Here is an 18,010-nt window from a genome sequence, read left to right on the forward strand (position 1 = left end):
TGCACAGCCGTGCCCTAATAAAATTATACCACCTATGGATTTTGCCATATCAAGGTCCAATGTGAATTATTGCTAGGGCCAACTTGGAAAACCCACCTACTTCCTGTTGAGTAAAACTAGAATGCAGTAAGCGATTTCCTCGCCTTCCATTCAGACCCTGCTTCTAACAGTACACAATTCATAAACACACAAAAAGACCACAAAAAGGAGGTGGAGAGATGTAAAAAAAATATGCTTGGTGGATCACATGGCATCTAGCAATATGAGTGAATGCATCAGTTCTGGAGAATAAGGTATGGTTTGAGCGGGGGTTATTTTGAAAGTTTATACTGATGTTTATGGTCTAAACCTACTGGCATGCTGGAATACCTTTAAGACAAATATGTACTGCAAAAAATATTTTGCAGGAAACAAAATAACAGGACAAAAATGTACTATGAGACAATCTTCTTTTTACAGAAGTACACATAACAGGCAGTGTTAATGCCTTGAGCTATAAGTCTTTCGGCAAGAGAATTCCAATGTGTTATCAAACTCTTAAAATAACATTTATACCTGAAAACTAGCTAATGGCAAATCCATGAAGTTTCTAATGACAAAAAGTTCCATATTCTCTACAAATTTATGACCAGTATTGGTCATCAGCATTAATAATCTTTTTTCCTTTTTAGTTTAGTGAACACACCACTCCCGTCCCATGTATAAAATAAGAACTTTAAGCAAAGAGTTTCTACAAGTGGGCAATTGCATTTCTTTCTTTTTTTTGTGAATCCGGGGACCCTTTTTCCCTTTGATACAATATGAAAAAGCAGTTACAAGAGGTAAATACGTGTGTAAATGACACTTTCGTATACAAATACATTAAAACTGTTTGCTGTCCGTTTTGCAGCCATGCAAATTGGATGCAGGTTTTTGCAGTGCATTTCCTTTCATTCTATATGTGACCGGATAAAATGTGTACAAAAGGGTCATTTTTGGAGGCTGGGAGGAGTATTTTCATAGCTTGAGAGTCTGACTCCCTCAGCTAATAGAGGAGCAGTTACATTGGCTTCACAATATCTGCCTGGTGTCTGTATGGGCTACCTCACTAACTAGGGAAGGTGTTTCATTTGTTTGTAGTAAAATCAGTAGGGGTCACAGAGATAGCCACTATGGGTCTGAAGTGCCTAGAAATTATGTGTCCCCTTGAATGCACTAGGATCCTGGAACATTCCATTATTGTGTCAAACAGACTGCACACATTGCTGTCTGTCTGACACAATAAACACTAGTGGGGCAATGTGACATTAGTTGCTAAAAAACCAAAACCAAAACCATTCACAATTTGTTCACAAAGAGAACAATTTCGCCTTTGCGGACACTTTGCCCTCACAGTACAGAAGGATAGCGTTTGAAAATGTCATAGTTTGTAATAGTGTGCAGTATATGTAATAAAACTTCCTGATGAAAAAGTTGTTACATTTGCTCCAAAAGCTTTTTCCACCTTCAAGCAGGTCTTACAATTTCGCAATGTAATAAAAGCCTAATGAAGAATATTACATGCGACATGCAAATTTTTATTTGCAAATTTTATTACATTTCCCCTTAGGTGTTTACCCATGGTTGAGCATTTCCATGTGGCAGTTCTGCTTCTTTTATGTGTTAAAAAATATAGGGCAACCCCCCAAAGCTTATTTTGGCAAATTTACTAAACAAAGATTTGCCAGCGACGGCTTCGCTCACATTGCAACACTTCGCCAGGTGTAGATTCGCCAGGACAACGCTAATTCACTAAAATCCAAAGTTGCGTCCAGGGCGAAGAACGCCAGCGTTACTGCGGCAAGCAAATCGAAGTTGCGCTATCCTTGCCTCATTTGCATACGGCAGGAAGTTAAAGTTCAATGGACGTATATGTTGCAGCCAATACATTACACTACACAAGCCCAGGAAACATTCATAAAATAATATAAAGTTGTTATATTGCCCTACACATGAGCCCAGTGTATAGTTTATGTGCCATATGTTAGGAAATGTAGGGGGGAAGCGGGAAGTGAAAATTTAACGCTATTTTTCAGCATATGACCCTGAAAAAATTAAAAAATGCTAGCGTTTTTTGGGACTTATTTACTCTATTGCACTTCTCTTGGTCTGAGGTGGCGAAGGCAAGTCTGGCGCAAGAGTTACGTTCAGTAAAATCCACATCTTAGTGAATTTGTGTAGTTAGATCCATTTGCCAGAGCTCAACTTCGCCAGACGTTAGGGAGTGAAGAACCGCTAGACTCAGGGATCCCCAACCCTTTGAACCTGTGAGCAACATTCAGAAGTAAAAGGAGTTGGGGAGCAACACTTGCATGAAAAATGTTCTTGGGTGCCAAATAACTGCTGTGATTGGCCATTTGGTAGCCCCTATGTGGATTGTCAACCTACGTTGAGGCTCTGTTTGGCATTGTACCTGTTTTTTTACAACCAAAACTTGCCTCCAAGCCTGGCATTCAAAAATAAGTATCTGCTTTGAGGCCACTGGGAGCAACATCCAAGGGGTTGGAGAGCAACATGTTGCTCACGAGCTACTGGTTGGGGATCACTGCGCTAGAGTCTATCTCCTTCGCTAGTGAAGTTATGCCAGCGACCATTATCGGCGAAGTACCGAAATGACGTCAATCTGGTGAATTTTTGCCTGCGTTAGTCACTTCGCTCTTTAGTAAATTTGCCCCATTGTCTCTTTGGCTAAAAGGTCTTTAATGATAAAAGGTCTTTAATGATAAATACTAAAATCAATTTAAGAAATGAATGCTCTTTTCTGGCACGAAAATATTTCTTGGGCAAAATATTTTACTTTTAGGGATGATCATTCAATTGTTTTAAAATCAGTGGTGTAACTAGCAGTTGCCAGGCTAAATACTCACTCAGAGCAGTTCAGCAGTTTTGCATGGGGGTAAGCACGGCTGATATCTTTCTCACCATGTTATTGGAAGCTGTTAGCATACGACTCACAGAAAAGCCCACTATATTCCATAAACCAAATGCTTGCCATGGTTGCAAGGGGGAAGCAATCAACAGTGATTTCCCGATTTGATTCTAGCATCTTTCCTAAAGAAAATAACAGGAACTGGTCAGTCACACATATATTACAAAATAAAATCTTTTGAGTAACAAAATACATAGCCTATTAATTTCATCTCCCGTTGGAAAGGGTTGGGGAATGATTTCTTAATCTTTCTTTCTTTTTCTTTTGTTCTCTGCCCACTATTGTTGCACACTATTAGACTCTATAGACTCTGTCAGTGGTGACATAAAACCTCAGCATTAATAGCATCTTAACAAGTACAGTAATTATCCAGATGTATTTAAGGATTTTTTGTGTGTTCTATACCGTGTATGTTGACTCATAATTCTCCAAATGTCCGGGACATGTGCCAAATTCTCATGGGATGGTAGGTGAATTCCCACATTATTGAGATATGTTGACAGCTGAAAATAATAAAGAACTTTATAAGCTTTATTGATGATCTGCTCTTTATTTGAACATGTATGCAGAAGGAAGTCTCTAAGCTGTTTTCATGTATTAACTAACTTCAAAATATTCATCTTAATTTGCTTTTAATTTATCGATAGCTTCACACAGGATGCATATAATGTACAGAGCTAAAGTTCAGAACAAGTCAGCATGGTTATGTCTTTTCCAATATTTTGTTGAAGAACACTACTAAGGCCATTTGGGAAAGTGTACTGTAAATTACAATTTGCTATGATTCCAAATTTCCAGTAGATGCGTAGTCAGTTTAAAGGACAAGGAAAGTAAACATTATAACTCATTGGTCAGGCATACCAACAGTCAATCATGGAGCACTCTGGAACATCTTTAATTGTTTATCCTCCTCAAACAGTTTAGCTGTTAAACCTCAGAAAATATCCCCAAAAAAACCCAAAAATCCTATATTCCCATAATGCATCTCTCCTGCACTGAGACCAAGACCAGCAGTCTGCATAGTATCTAGTATGAGGAAGCAGCACATGCATACTAATGACAAACAGTAGCAAGCATTTTACTCATTGAGTAAACAAGCAGTTACAACGCAGGTGGAGAAACTTTTGCACATGCAAAGAAGAATTACAACGGCCATTATGTAAGAGAAGGTGACCGTGACAAAGTGGTGTTATATAGACTTATAATTGGGCACCACAGGAGAAATACAAGGTATTTTGGTGAAAAATTTGGGTACAGCACACATAGGGGCAGATTCACTAAAGGGCGAATGTTCACCTGCGAAAGCTCCGCCACACTTCGTCATGGGAAAATTTGCTACCACTATGCTAATTCACAAAAATACGAAGTTGCGTCTCTGTAGCTAAATGATGGCCTAATAGTAAATTGCCAATGTCCCTAGGGATGGGATTTCTGGTGAATTTTCTCTAGCAAGGACACTTTACCCTTATGTAAATCTGCCCCCTTGGGTTGCTTCCTGGAAAGCATTTTACCCCCCAGCTGGTAAGACACCTGTCAAGGCTGGGGCCAGTATTATAATTACCTCCATTTTTATAAAAAAAAATTTAAAAGGGATTTAGACCGCCTGTATTTTAGAGCTGGAATCTTTTTCCCCTTTTACATTACAAATTGTCCTTTAACCTTTATAAGCCAAAGGACTAAACTTCAGATATAAAGACAAAAATGATGCACTATATTATGGGGATATCCATAGAGGTATGGTCCATATCCACCAACCATTCCTGACTTTTACATTGTAGGCCACTAAGCTGGGTTGCTTAGTTCCAACAAAGTCCATGACCAGTCACTTAACCAGACTATTAAATCCCACCAATCCATTTTTGGGCCTTCAAATCATTGCTGTATCATATTAAGAGGGAGATATGTGAGGTATACAGATGCTGATTTCTTAACCATGGTCTTAGTTGGTTCTGATGTTGAATCTGGAAAAGACACAGCTCCAGGCTCACTCAGTTCCTTTTTTCCCACACTAGCTAGAGCAACATTGTCCTCTCTATAATGGACTAATGGATAATGGATAATGGATATCTCTGTCCCATTTTGTACAGACTCTTCTACTACTCATTCTCTTCATTCTAATTGTAATTTCATTTTTTCTGAAAATACTAAATTGACTTGTGCTTGGTGATAACTAAGCTGCATGAATCCATATCAGTGTCAAAACGACCCCTTTGGTTTTATTTAATGTTTAGTTATAAGGTATGGTTATCCAAATTAAGGAAAAGCCCCATATCCAGAATGCCACAGGTCCCCAGCATTCTGCACAATAGATCCAATACATATACAAAGAAACAATTTAGTAATGTATTTATTAGAAATACGATTTTCTATACAAGGAATTATAAATACTAATACACTACACAGTTTAGTTATTGTAAATACGTTTTTCTTTGTTTTTCAACAGAGTTTAACAAGAGCAAGCTGTATTTGGAAGAGCTGGTGTATATATATCAACAATGAATGAATGTGGCCAGGGGTCCAGTGAAAATGCTACAAAATGTGGCACCCAAGTTATAGATATTCAGTGCTACCTGGTTCTAAACAGCACCTCTCAGAAAATCTTCATTGCAGTGCTCTGTATAGGAGTGGGGACTTTGTGCATTCTGGAGAACACTGTCATTCTCTGCATGATATGGACCTCGTCACATCTCAAGAGAAAACCCTCATACATTTTCCTCATGAGTTTGGCTCTAGCTGACCTCCTTGCGAGTATGGTCTTTTCCTACAGCTTTGTGGATTTCCACGTCTTCCATGGAGTAGGTACACATGCCGCCTTCTTGTTCAAACTTGGTGGAGTCACTGCATCATTCACAGCCTCCCTTGGAAGTTTACTACTTATGGCTTTTGACAGATATGTCTCTATTCACAAACCATCTACGTATAAAGCAAAAGTGACCAGAAAAAGGGCATTGCTGGCTTTGGCTGGTATGTGGCTAATCATCATGTTCATTGCATATTTACCTCTTATGGGTTGGAATTGTTGTCAACTTGAAACCTCCTGCTCTGAACTTTTCCCTTTAATAAGCAACAATTATTTGTCAAGCTGGATTATTCTTGTGGTTGTTCTTCTCACTTTAATAATCTATTCCTATGCACACATCCTTTGGAAAGCGCACAAGCATGCTGTTTATATGAAGCAACACAACATGCAGTCTGTACGAGGTCAGGCTCGGCTGAGGTTGGACATCATGCTTGCAAAAACATTAGCTTTAGTTTTACTTGTCCTAGTCATTTGCTGGTCACCTGTTCTTATTCTTATGATGCACAGCTTGTTATTTTCTCTAGACAAATCTATTAAGACCATGTTTGCCTTCTGTAGTACTCTTTGCTTGGTCAACTCTATGGTGAATCCCATGATTTATGCCTGGAGAAGCAGAGAATTACATTGTAAATTAATCAAGGGATTCCAAAGCATTAAGAGGCTGCTAAGCTTCACGGGGACTGATCTGGACTTAGAAGGAGCCCAAAAGAACTCTGGATTTGACACTGTTGGCGAAGAAACTGTTTGTGATACTGAAATTAGTTAATAGAAGGACCAAATAGCAAATCTGAATGGACCAGAGAGGTCTTTTGTATTCAACTATACTGGGTTCATTGTTGCACTAGATGTTGCAGAACAACACTATCCAGCATTACTCCATATGTGTATCTACTACAGGCATGCTGGTCATCACCTGGAGCATGAATGTTATCTATTTCTGATTAAAATCTACTTTTGATTAAAAGTCCTATATGTAACTCATAAAGATCAAGTCAGTTCCTTACATAAATTCAGCTTGCCTGGTGATTCAAAGGGCCCTGACAAAGTATTTTACATGCTGCAATTCCAATGGATACAGGTATTTTCAGGTGTTTTGTGGCCCATGGGAGACAGGATTTCCTGTGGGTGACAAAGCATACAGTCTGTCTGTGACAGATATTTAGTCACTGATCAACATATCATATTTCTAAAGCCTTAATAACTTAGAACTTGGAATAACTTGCATTTTAGGTGTCGTATAGCATTTTATAGCCTGACCCTTATCCCCAATTTGCAAGGAGGGTGATCTTCATATAGTTTGCATTACTATATGAAGGCTACTTAATCTTTAGGGTGACAATGAGTAAGGAGGGTGATCTTCATATAGTCTGCATTACTATATGAAGGCTACTTAATCATTAGGGTGAGAATGATCATTTTTAAGATCATAGGGACATTTACGACTGGAAGTGCAATTGTGGTCGTACCAATTTTCCCAAGGTCAGTTGTGTGTATAACCATATTTATTAAAGGTGCTTGCGTCACCATGTGCTTCTTGTACTTTCATATAGTTGTGCGCAACACCACTGCCTCCCTTCTGTTATGAATCGAGCAATGCTACACATATTGACACCGGCAAACTCTGGAGCTACCTCCACCTCTACTTGCAGCTTCCAACAGCACCCTGCATTGATAGGAGCAATGCACTTGCATCCCATACTAACTTAATTCTGATAAACAGCATTGTAAGTGACACCATCTAGAAAATGTTCACTGCGATTGAGTCTGAATTGTGTTAAAGTACAATTGCATTTGCATTTCTTCTGATACATTAACCACAACTGCATCAGGTGCAACTTCTGCCACGCTGACATTTTAGGATAAAATCCTGCATTGAAGCACAAAAACAAAATGCTAGTCGCTTTTAAAATTGCACTTTGCTCACTGCACTTGAGGTCATAAGTGACCCATAAAGCCATATAAGTACTGGTGTGTAGCTCCATTTTTTTGACAGAAGTCAAAGATAAAAAATTAAGAAAATGAATAGTGAAAAATACAAAATCAAAAAACACAAAAATATTATTGAAAGATGGTCTCTTACCAGGGTAACCCCCAGTCCAAGGGTCTGCCAAATTCTTGGGAAAATACAAAGTATTCAGATGTAGTAAGAAGTCATCCAGTAGTAAAGCAGAAGCCAAAGGTGTTTTTATAAAAGTAAAAAAATCTTTATTAGGACATATGTAAGCCTGACGTGTTTCTTGCCTGAGACACAAACTCATAGGCTAGTGGTCTCCCCTATTGTACAATCCTTATAAAATGTATTACATCATATTGGTCCTTAGCCAATCAAAAGAGGCCTCATTAAACAGACATGGGCCAATAGAAGTATATTGCCTGTATTGCAACATGCTGAGTCTTATCCAATAGGCACATACATCTAGTTAAATGGAATCCAATGAGGATATACATTCAATTAAATAAAAAATAATAACAAAAATATCAGAGAGTTATAATAAAAAATACTAAATGCAAAACCATAAGCATTGTAGACAAAATTACTTACATATGTCCTAATAAAGTTTTTTTACTTTTATAAAAACAACTTTGGCTACTGCTTTACTACTGGATGACCTCTTACTACATCTGAATGCATCATAAATGACCCCTCACATTTTATGTTACATTATGGTGGCAGGTTTATCAGAGTGAATCTAAAGTTCACTACTGTCCGACAGTGGAAAATGTAATTTACTCTTATATGATTTTTAAGTGGTGAAATTCCCATTGGGGGACTGTGGAAAGCTTTATTTTACTTTATGATAAAATTGCCCCTTTGAGTGAAGAGGAATTAGGGACTGAATCATTATCAGCCTAATGTCATAGAGGCCCATTTATCAAAGGTTGAATTTCAAATTCATGTAGATTTTTATTTTACTCTAATAAATTCGAATATACTCGAAATTCGAATTGGAAGTTATTTAAGAAAAAATGTGAACGTCTAAAACTCGAACGAACATTACAGACTCAAAAACTCAAATCTAATTTGATTTGAAGTCAACTAAACTTGAATAGAGTTTTTTTCTCTGAAAGAAATTCGAATGTCAGGAAGGCTATTAACTGGACCTCTGACATTGACTTCTATTTGAACTTGGCAGGTTTTAGGTGGCGAATAGTCAAATTCTAATTGTTCCCAGAGTCAAGGCGTGATAAATCTTGAACTTCGAATTCAAATTGAGTTTGGATTATTCCCAATTCGAAATTGTAAGTTTTGACCAAAAATACTATTTGAAAATTCAAATTTACTATTCGACCCTTAATAAATCTGCCCCCTAGTGTTAGCTGAAATGACAATCTCCTTATAAACACACAAACAAAATGTTAAGAAAAATATTTTGTGTATAATATTTATCTCAGTCTAACACCAGTCAATGTGTTTATTGTACTGCAAGTATGGTTTGTCATCATTACTGTGTAGTAGAGAACACTTGTTGTTGCACAATAGTGTTACAGAAGCATTTTATAAATGTGACTGTGTTTTTCTATGCTTGTAGTATTGTTACTTGGGACCTCAAGAAAGGTGGAAAATTGAAGAATATAAAACCCATTATGGCTGTTTTGCTTGGAAGGTACAATCAAGAATAGGAAAAAGATTACAATTTAGAGGGAAAGAGAAAAAGAAGAGACATGGATGGTAGAAGAACCGTGCAATGGAGTTATGATGTAAACAGAGAGAGTAAATTCAGACAGTTGGGAAGAATAGAAATAGATTTTGTTTTGTAAATATTGTAAATGTAGCTTTATTCTACCTGAACATGTTTTCATGTGGTATACATTAAGGGGCCGATTCACTAAGCTCGAGTGAAGGATTCGAATGAAAAATACTTCGAATTTCGAAGTATTTTTTGGGTACTTCGACCATCGAATTGGTTAAATTCGTTCGAATTCGAACGAAATCGAACGAATCGAAGTAAAAATCGTTCGACTATTCGACCATTCGATAGTCGAAGTACTTTCCCTTTAAAAAAAACTTCGACCCCCTACTTCGGCAGATAAAACCTACCGAAGTCAATGTTAGCCTATGGGGAAGGTCCCCATAGGTTTGCTAACCTTTTTTTGATCGAAGGATTTTCCTTCGATCGTTGGATTAAAATCCTTTGAATCGTTCGATTCGAAGGATTTAATCGTTCGGTCGAACGAAAAATCCTTCGATCGATCGATCGCAGGATTAGCGCTAAATCCTTCGACTTCGATATTCGAAGTCGAAGGATTTCAATTCGAGGGTCGAATTTCGAAGTATTTTTAACTTCGTAATTCGACCCTTAATGAATCTGCCCCTAAGGCATTGTGACAAGTATTTTATTAGATTGTATTTAGGAGATAAATGAAACACAGATGTTGTTGGGTTCAAGTGGGGACTTTTCCATAGCCATACATTTAGGACTAGCTAAAGGGACACTTCTACACAGGTGCTATTTAGATGTAAAGGATAAACACTATTGGGGACCTTTAAGACTGTCTAAGCAGTCTGCAAAGTACAAAAAAATTGCAACTGGTCTCTGCGCTCTGTTTTGGAGAACTGAGACTTGTGGCTTCCCCCTTGACTAGACAGCAGTCCACATTTAGCAGTGCTTCATATCCCCTCCAATCCCCACTTTGTAAGGCACCTCATGCTGTTTTTTTCTTATACCAGCAGAAGGTGCACAGGTATTATGAGTGTTGCTGGAACTTAATGCTACATATCACCAGTCTAATGAGAAGGGTCATGGGTTGCAGCCCATAAGCACTACAAATAGTTTGCCATTGGAAATTGCATTATATTTGTTGAATTAAATAACTATGCTCAACTTATATTTCAAGAACCAAAAGATCACAGCTCGGACCAGCAGTAAAAAAAGTTAAGGACCAAACTGCAAAGACATTTGCCAAGTACAGGGCTGGGACTAGGGGTAGGCAAAGTAGGCATGTGCCTAGGGCACAAAACTGGCAGGGCGTCAGGCACATACCTTCTCTGTCGCCTACCCCATGTCTGGTCCCCGATCTCCCCCACTATAGCTGCATTCACTTCATCCTTTGCACTCCTGCGCATGCGCATACTCCGAGCGAACTCCATTTTTACGAATTTAGTGCATGAGAGCACTCCAGTTCGCGCACAAAGCTAATTGGCGCGTGCGGGTGCGTGCTCGTGCGACTGGCTGCCCTGGCCAAGCAAAATCAAGAATTGGCTACCATGAGAATCCACGAGTGGGGACTACAAGCATTCAGAAGCTGATACAAAACAGTAAATAGTAAGTTAATGATGAATACTATTTCTAGAGAAATCTGGCATGAATATTGTGAGCATTTCAGGCCTCATATACTAAGGGTGCTAAGGCAAAATATTAGAAAAACTTGCTTTGGGGGAGAAGATGGCTAGAGGGTGGAGGAGATTTTAAACTAGGCGTGGGGGGTGCAGTAAAGGATTCTGTGGAAGTTATGTTAGATGAGGTAGTGGGCATAGGAAGGGAAAATGGGGTAGGAAATTTGGTTGGGGGTTCAGGGAGGACCATGTGTTGTATTTACAAAAATCTTGCGCTGGTTCCAGTATTAAATGTATGTTTGTAAACGACTGGTAAAATTGGAGAGCTGGATGTGCTGGAGAGAAAATATGATGTGATTGGTGTGGCCTAAACATGGCTGAATGACTTGCATGTCTGGGCAGTTAATATCAGACTGGGCAGTTAATATAAAGAGTAAAATTTACATTAACAACCAAAAAGCATGCTGCAGGAACCCATAACCCAGCTAAAGAATGTATCCCCTATCTGGACCTGGCAGTTTGAGAGATATAATAGTGCCATTTAGACCATACTGCCTCGTGGCGGGGAATCATCCCTTTGAGTTTAGCTGTCATCTCCTCCATTAATTTCATATCCCGAATGCGGGAGATAACTTCCCCTAAAGCTGGAGCGTAAGGTGCTTTCCATTGAGAGGTGATAGACAACCTAGCTGCCGTGTAGATCATCATCATCATTTATTTATATAGCGCTGTCAAGATACGCAGTGCTTTACTGCAGTTATAGCAAACAGGGAATAAATGGTGGATAACAAACAAGGATTACAGAGTACAATAGGGTTAGAAGGACCTAGAGATTAGAGTTTACAAACTAAAAGGTTAGGGTACAATTGAGACATTAGGATTATATAAACACTTTGTCATTTTTGATACAGCAATGATTAATTAAGGTACATCGAATAAGCCTCTTTAAACAGATGGGTCTTTAAGGAGCACTTGAAAGTTTGGAAAGAAGGAGAAAGTCTGACAGCTTGTGGCAGAGAGTTCCAGAGAAAAGCAGAAGCCTGAGAGAAGTCTTGTAGACGAGAATGGGCAGAAGTGATCAGAGGAGAAGTGAGGCGAAGATCAGAAGCAGAGCGTAGGTTTCGTGAAGGAGTGTATTTGGAGATTAGAGATGAAATATAGGGAGGGGTTTCATTATTAAAGGCCTTGAATGTGAGTGTAAGTAATTTGAATTTGATTCTAGAAGAGATTGGGAGCCAGTGAAGGGACATGCATATGGGAGCAGCTGATGTTGAGCGGCGAGCTAGATGAATGAGTCTAGCGTCTGCGTTTAGAACAGATTGGAGTTGTGAAAGGTGACTTGTTGGAATACCTGTGAGGAGTAAGTTGCAGTAATCAAGGTAGGAGATGATGAGAGACTGAATCAGTGTTTTAGTCGATTCTGAACTGAGATAGGGTCGTATTCGAGCAATGTTGCGCAGTTGAATACGGCAAGATTTTGCAAGTGTTTGAATGTGTGGTGAAAAAGACAGATGAGAGTCTAAGATAACTCCTAGGCAGCGTGCCTGTGTGGTGGAATGAAAGGTGGTGTTGTTTACGGTGAGTGATATCTGAGGGACAGGGGAAGATCTTGGAGGAAATATAATGAGTTCTGTTTTAGAAAGGTTCAGTTTCAGGTGGCGCTGTGACATCCAGAAGGAGACAGCAGAGAGACAGTCTGTGACTTAGGAAAGGACAGAATTAGAAAGATCAGGAGTAGACAAGTAGAGTTGGGTGTCATCAGCATAAAGGTGATACTGAAGTCCAAATGACTGAATAAGTTTTCCTAGTGAAGTTGTATAGAGCGACAGCACGGGGCCAAGAACAGAGCCTTGAGGAACTCCAACAGAGAGTGGGAAAGTAGTAGAAGTAGAGTTAGAGAAGGAAACTTTAAAGGAACGGTCAGACAGATAAGATGTAAACCATGAAAGAGCAGTGTCCCGAATGCCAGATGAGTGTAGAATGTCAAGGAGGAGTGTGTGGTTAACTGTGTCAAAGGCTGCAGAGAGATCTAGAAGGATTAGAATGGAATAATGACATTTAGACTTTGCCAATAGAAGATCATTGGTTACTTTGGTGAGTGCAGTTTCAGTCAGATTGCAAGGGGTCGAGGAGGGAGTTGTGAGTGAGATGCTGGATCAGGCGTTTGTAAACAAGCCTTTCTAGTAGTTTCGATGCGAATGGAAGAAGGGAGACCGGTCGATAGTTAGTGGGAGAGCTAGGATCAAGGGAAGGTTTTTTGAGGATAGGAGTGATTAGTGCTTGTTTGTATAATGATGGAAAGGTACCAGTAGAGAGTGAAAGATTAAATAGGTGCGTAAGTGCAGGAGAGAGTGTATCAGAGATTGGGTGGAGAAGGAAGGGAGCAGGTGGTGGGTTTTGAGCAGGCTAGAAGTTTGCTAACTTCATCTAGAGTTGCAGGGGTGAAGGAGTGCAAAGTAGATGTGAGTAGACTGCACGTTGGTCTGAGATTGTTGTCGGACGGTATGCTCAGCCTAATGAGATCGATTTTTTCATTAAAGAAATGAGCAAGGTTTTGAGCGGTAACATTAATAGGTGGAGGGGGTCATAGGAGTGAGTTAAATGTGGCAAACAGCTGCTGTGGTTTGGAGGACATAGTAGATATTAGATAAGAGAAGTATGGTTCTTTGGCTAATGATAGAGCTCGGTTATAGCAGGAGAGCATGAATTGGAAGTGGATGAACTCAGGATCAGTTTGTGACTTTCTCCACCGTCGCTCAGATGATCTACTACATCTTCTGAGGTACCGAGTTACACTAGTGTGCCAGGGTTGGGGTTTAGCTGGCCGGCTGTGACAGGTGGTAGATGGTGCAAGGGAGTCAAGTACTGTTGAAAGGGCATCGTTGTAGAGAGAAGCTGCCATATTGGGACAGGAGAGAGTATTAATATGAGATATGGATTGTGCTGATACTGTTGATAATTGTTGTGGTTCAAAGGCATTAAGGTTTCTGTACGTGTGGGTAGAGAGAGATGGTTGTGAAGGTGCAGATGAAAGCAGTATCTGAAAGGAGAGTAGATGATGGTCAGACAGAGGGTAGGGAGAGTTAATTAAGTTGGATGGGCAGCATGAGTGGCAGAATATAAGGTCAAGAGCATGACCCTCGATGTGGGTAGGTGAGTCAGTCCACTGAGAGAGAGCAAAAGAAGCTGTTAGAGAGAGAAGTTTAGAGGTGGCAGCAGAAGCAGAGTTGTCAATGGGGATGTTGAAGTCCCCTAAAATGAGAGCAGGTGTCTCACTGGAGAGAAAGTATGGAAGCCAGGGAGCAAAGTGATCCAAGAAGGTGGAGTAGGGACCAGGGGGGCGATATATGACAGCAACACGCAGAGAGATTGGAGAAAACAAACGTATGCTGTGGACTTCAAAAGAAGTGGAGAGAGAAGTCGGTGTAGTTAGATTTTGAAACCTACATTTGGGGGAGAGAAGAAATCCCACCCCACTTCCATGACGGCCATCCGGTCTAGGAGTGTGACTAAGTGAGAAGCCTCCATAGCAGAGGGCAGCAGGTGAAGCAGTGTCTGAGGGGGAGAGCCATGTTTCAGTGATTGCAAGAAGGTGAAGGGATTTAGATATAAAGAGGTCATGGACTGCTGTTAGTTTATTGCAGATTGACCGTGCATTCCAGAGGGCACATGAGAAAGGCAGGGAGGGTGCTGGCTTTATGTGAATTAGGTTTGCAAGATTAGAAGTGCGTAAAGTCTGTGAGAATGGAAAAGACCTTGTTGAATGCCTGAGAGTAGGAATAAGTGAGGGTACAAATGAGTGAGTCAGACCAGGGTTTGGGGAGATGTCCCCAGCTGCAAGTAACAGTAATAATGAGAGTGAGACAAGGTGTGACCTAGATTTGACAGTGCAAGCATTGTATTGTTTGATGGGATGAGAGGGGATAAAAGATTTAACAATACAAGATAGTGTGCTTAGATTTAGAGAGGGTGATGGGAGCAGTGAAGAGGAGATTTCACTTTCAGGATAGTTTGATGGATGTTGGAGTGCAGAGGATATATGCATAAGTATAGAGGAGAGAGAGAAAAAGAAGGCAATCAAATTAAACATAGTTAAACAGTATAATCCGGCTTATCTTGTTGATAGAAGAATTGATGAGCAGTGATGTTGAATTGATGAGCAGTGCAGATGAAATTGAGGAGTTTTTGCTCGGTATGGGAGATATCTACATGGGGCAAACCCAGGAGAGCATTAGAAGCCTGTACAGGGATTTCACAAAAAAATCTTGAGTGATCAAAGCCCCAATGTCTTTCTAAAAGCTTGACAATTTTGGACAATACCACAATATATGGGAGAAAGAGCCCTCATGGCCACAGCCCCTCCAGCATAGTGCTGAAGTTTAAATAAATTTAAAGAACATTTTCTGAAAGGACTGTAAAGTGGCATTCGGTACCGTTACAGGCAATGTTTCAAAGAGGTAGAGCAGTTTAGGGAGAATCGACATCTTCACTGCTGTTATCCTACCTAACTAGGATATGGTATAAGCGCCCCATTTCTCCAAAAGTGAAGCAATAACCCTTAACAGTGGGATATAGTTATATTTGTATAGCTGGAATTAGGATTTCGTCAGGTGTACGCCAAGATATCGTATGGATTGGTCCCTCCACTTATAGTTAAAATTTGCCTTCAATATCTCTCGTGTATGGGAGGGAATATTTAAAGCTAAGGCCTCTGACTTTTGAAGGTTCAATTTATATCCCGAATGGTTACCATACTGAGTGAGTAGTCTATGCAGGTTTGGTAGCGAAACCATAGGATTGGTGAACGACAATATGACGTCATCCGCAAACAAAGCCAGCCGAAATTCTTCCTTCCCCAGACCTGGTCCTGTGATATCTTTATGTTCTCTAATAGCAGTAGCTAAGGGCTCTATACTGAGAGCATATAAAAGGGGAGACAACGGGCAGCCTTGCCTGGTCCCATTCGAAATCGAGATAGGCGTACTGGAGGCTCCCGGCAGTTTAAGAGTGGCTGTATGTGTAGAATATAATGCTTTTATCGCTGTCATAAATGGGCCGTCAAACCCCATAATCTGTAGAAGATCAAACATAAAACTCCAGTCCAACCGGTCAAATGTTTTTTCAGCATCTAAACTGAGTCTGTGTTTTGTTGATGAGATCTATTATATTTATGGCCCGCCGAGTATTGTCTCCCGCCTGCCTGCCAAGTATGAACCCTACCTGATCTGGGTGAATAAGTCTAGGCATTATGGGGGCTAATCTATTGGCTAAGATTTTTGTAAATAATTTAACGTCTGAATTTAACAACGCTATGGGGCGGTAACTCCCACATTGGTTGGGGTCTTTACCCTCTTTATATAACAAGGTAATATATGATGTTAATATTGTTGACGGAATGGGGGAACCAGTTAAGAAAGAGTTAAATAGCTGCGTAAGTAAGGGATAAGAGTAGCATTGAATGTATTAAAGTACGCGTATGAAAAGCCGTCAGGGCCTGGGGCTTTCAATGAAGGAAAGGATTTTATTGTTGCTGCAACTTCCCCTTCAGTTATGGGAGCGTTAAGGGCATCTAGTTCGGGCTGGGTGAGCTGGGTTTTGAAATTTTCTCTAAGGAACATTTCCCTTTGTTGTCTTGTGGACCTTGCAGATGCTTGTGGTTGGGAGCTCAAATTGTATAGTGTAGAATAATAGTTACTGAAGGCCTCAGCAATTTCCTCAGGTGAATACACCATCTGGCCATTTCCCATATCTATAGATGTAATAGCCGTTTGAGCTATCTGTTCTCTCAATTTTATCTCCACTTTTATAATATTTCTGCTTAAGCCATCTGAGAGCTTTCTCAGTGTTGGCTAAGAGTAGTGATTTAAGCTCCTTGCGAGCTTGGGAGATTCGCTGCCTTATCAGTCTAGATGGGGCACGACCGTACAACCTGTTCCAATGTGTCAATTGGTTCTCTAGCTTGGATATGCGAAGCTATCTCGTTTTCTTATATTTAGAGGAGATGGAAATAAAGTGGCCTTTAAGTACTGCCTTATGTGCTTCCCACAATGACGCCACATTGTCTACCAAACCCCGGTTTACTTCAAAATAATTGGTCATAGTTTCTAGGACCTTCTCCCTAATAGCAGGATCATTCAAAAGTGTTTCATTCACACGCATCTCATCGCTTGAAGACACGCTGGCGCCTGTGCCGAATAACATCACGGAGCTGCAGCGACAGTTAGTGCTGCTTACCGAGCGAGCCGAGGATCTGGAAAACCGCAACTGGCGGAATAACCTGCGACTTGTGGGCCTCCCGGAACAAAGCGAGGGTAAGTCCCCTGAGGCGTTTGCAGAAAGCTGGCTAAAAACCACGTTGGGCGATACCACCTTCTCTCCCATGCTGGTGATAGAGAGAGCCCACCGCATACCCACGCGACCCTTGCCTCCGGGGGCCCCTCCTCGGCCATTTATTATGCGCTTCCTTAACTACAGGGATCGTGACGCAGCACTGGTTGGAGCACGGCGCGTGGGACAATTGACCATGAATGGTGTAAAACTTGCTTTGTTTCCGGATTATTCCCCAGCAGTACAGAAGCAACGCGCTTCGTTTTTGGATGTCAAAAAACGGCTCCGGGCCGCTGGGCTACCCTACGCGATGCTTTATCCAGCGAGGTTGCGGGTGGTGTATGAAGAACGCACACATTTCTTTTTGACCCCTGGGGAGGCAGATCGCTGGCTCATGCTCCAAAATATCGGGCGATCCCCCAGACGAAGCCCACCGCATGACTAACATGGACGAAGCATGTTGACTAATTTGCGTCCTGCCAACAACAATGGATGCATTGAGTGGGCTACTAACGCGGCTCATCTGAGTGACTTCTCTGCTACACATTCTTGCTTCCTCCCGGCGGGCTAGCCCTACATGTTACAGTATTGCTGCGATGGTGAGCATCTGTGTGACTTGGGATATCCTTGTGTCGGCACTCTTCGCGGTGTCCAGCTGCTT

The 18,010-nt window shown here is 40.7% G+C and overlaps 1 protein-coding gene across 1 annotated transcript; it reads left to right on the forward strand.

Moving 5' to 3' along the window:
• The first annotated feature begins 5,396 nt into the window (after nt 1–5,396).
• Nucleotides 5,397–6,778, forward strand: cnr2.L (cannabinoid receptor 2 L homeolog). The gene has a single exon (XM_018246393.2). The coding sequence runs from the start codon at nt 5,443–5,445 to the stop codon at nt 6,511–6,513; it is 1,071 nt and encodes a 356-aa protein (XP_018101882.1). The 5' UTR covers nt 5,397–5,442; the 3' UTR covers nt 6,514–6,778.
• The last annotated feature ends 11,232 nt before the right edge of the window (nt 6,779–18,010 follow it).

Source organism: Xenopus laevis, chromosome 2L (assembly GCF_017654675.1).
Source record: "Xenopus laevis strain J_2021 chromosome 2L, Xenopus_laevis_v10.1, whole genome shotgun sequence".
Lineage (NCBI taxonomy): Eukaryota > Metazoa > Chordata > Amphibia > Anura > Pipidae > Xenopus > Xenopus laevis.